At 61.7% G+C, this 295-nt stretch overlaps 1 protein-coding gene across 1 annotated transcript in view; it reads left to right on the top strand.

The window, feature by feature from the left end:
- FGD5 (FYVE, RhoGEF and PH domain containing 5) overlaps window positions 1–295 on the top strand; it is a 119739-nt gene that overhangs the window by 8832 nt on the left and 110612 nt on the right. The window contains exon 3 of the mRNA XM_010862520.1: window positions 1–228. Coding sequence (XP_010860822.1) covers window positions 1–228 — 228 coding nt within the window. The remainder of the gene's footprint in view (window positions 229–295) is intronic.

Genomic DNA, 295 nt, shown 5'->3' with positions numbered 1-295 from the left:
TGGGCGGTGCTGAGCGAACAGGCTGACCGAGACGTCGCCCCCGCCCCCGAGGATGCGGAGGGCCCAGACTGTGCCGGGGCCGTGGGGACCGAGGACCAGACGTTGGCAAGTGAGGAGGAGGAAGAGAAGCTGGCGGAAGAACACAGAGCCTGCAGCCTGGAGGACGAGGACGGAGAGGCGGAGCCTGGGGAGCCTGGGGACGGAGGGGCGGAGCCTGGGGATGGATGGGTGGAGTCTGATTGCTAGAATTTTGTTAAGGATTTTTGCATCTATGTTCATCAGTGATATTGTAGTT

The sequence above is a fragment of the Bison bison genome, unplaced genomic scaffold, assembly GCF_000754665.1.
Source record: "Bison bison bison isolate TAMUID 2011002044 unplaced genomic scaffold, Bison_UMD1.0 scf7180017864482, whole genome shotgun sequence".
Taxonomy (NCBI): domain Eukaryota; kingdom Metazoa; phylum Chordata; class Mammalia; order Artiodactyla; family Bovidae; genus Bison; species Bison bison.
Note: the sequence above shows the minus strand (reverse complement) of the source record. Positions and strands in the feature narration are given on the sequence as shown.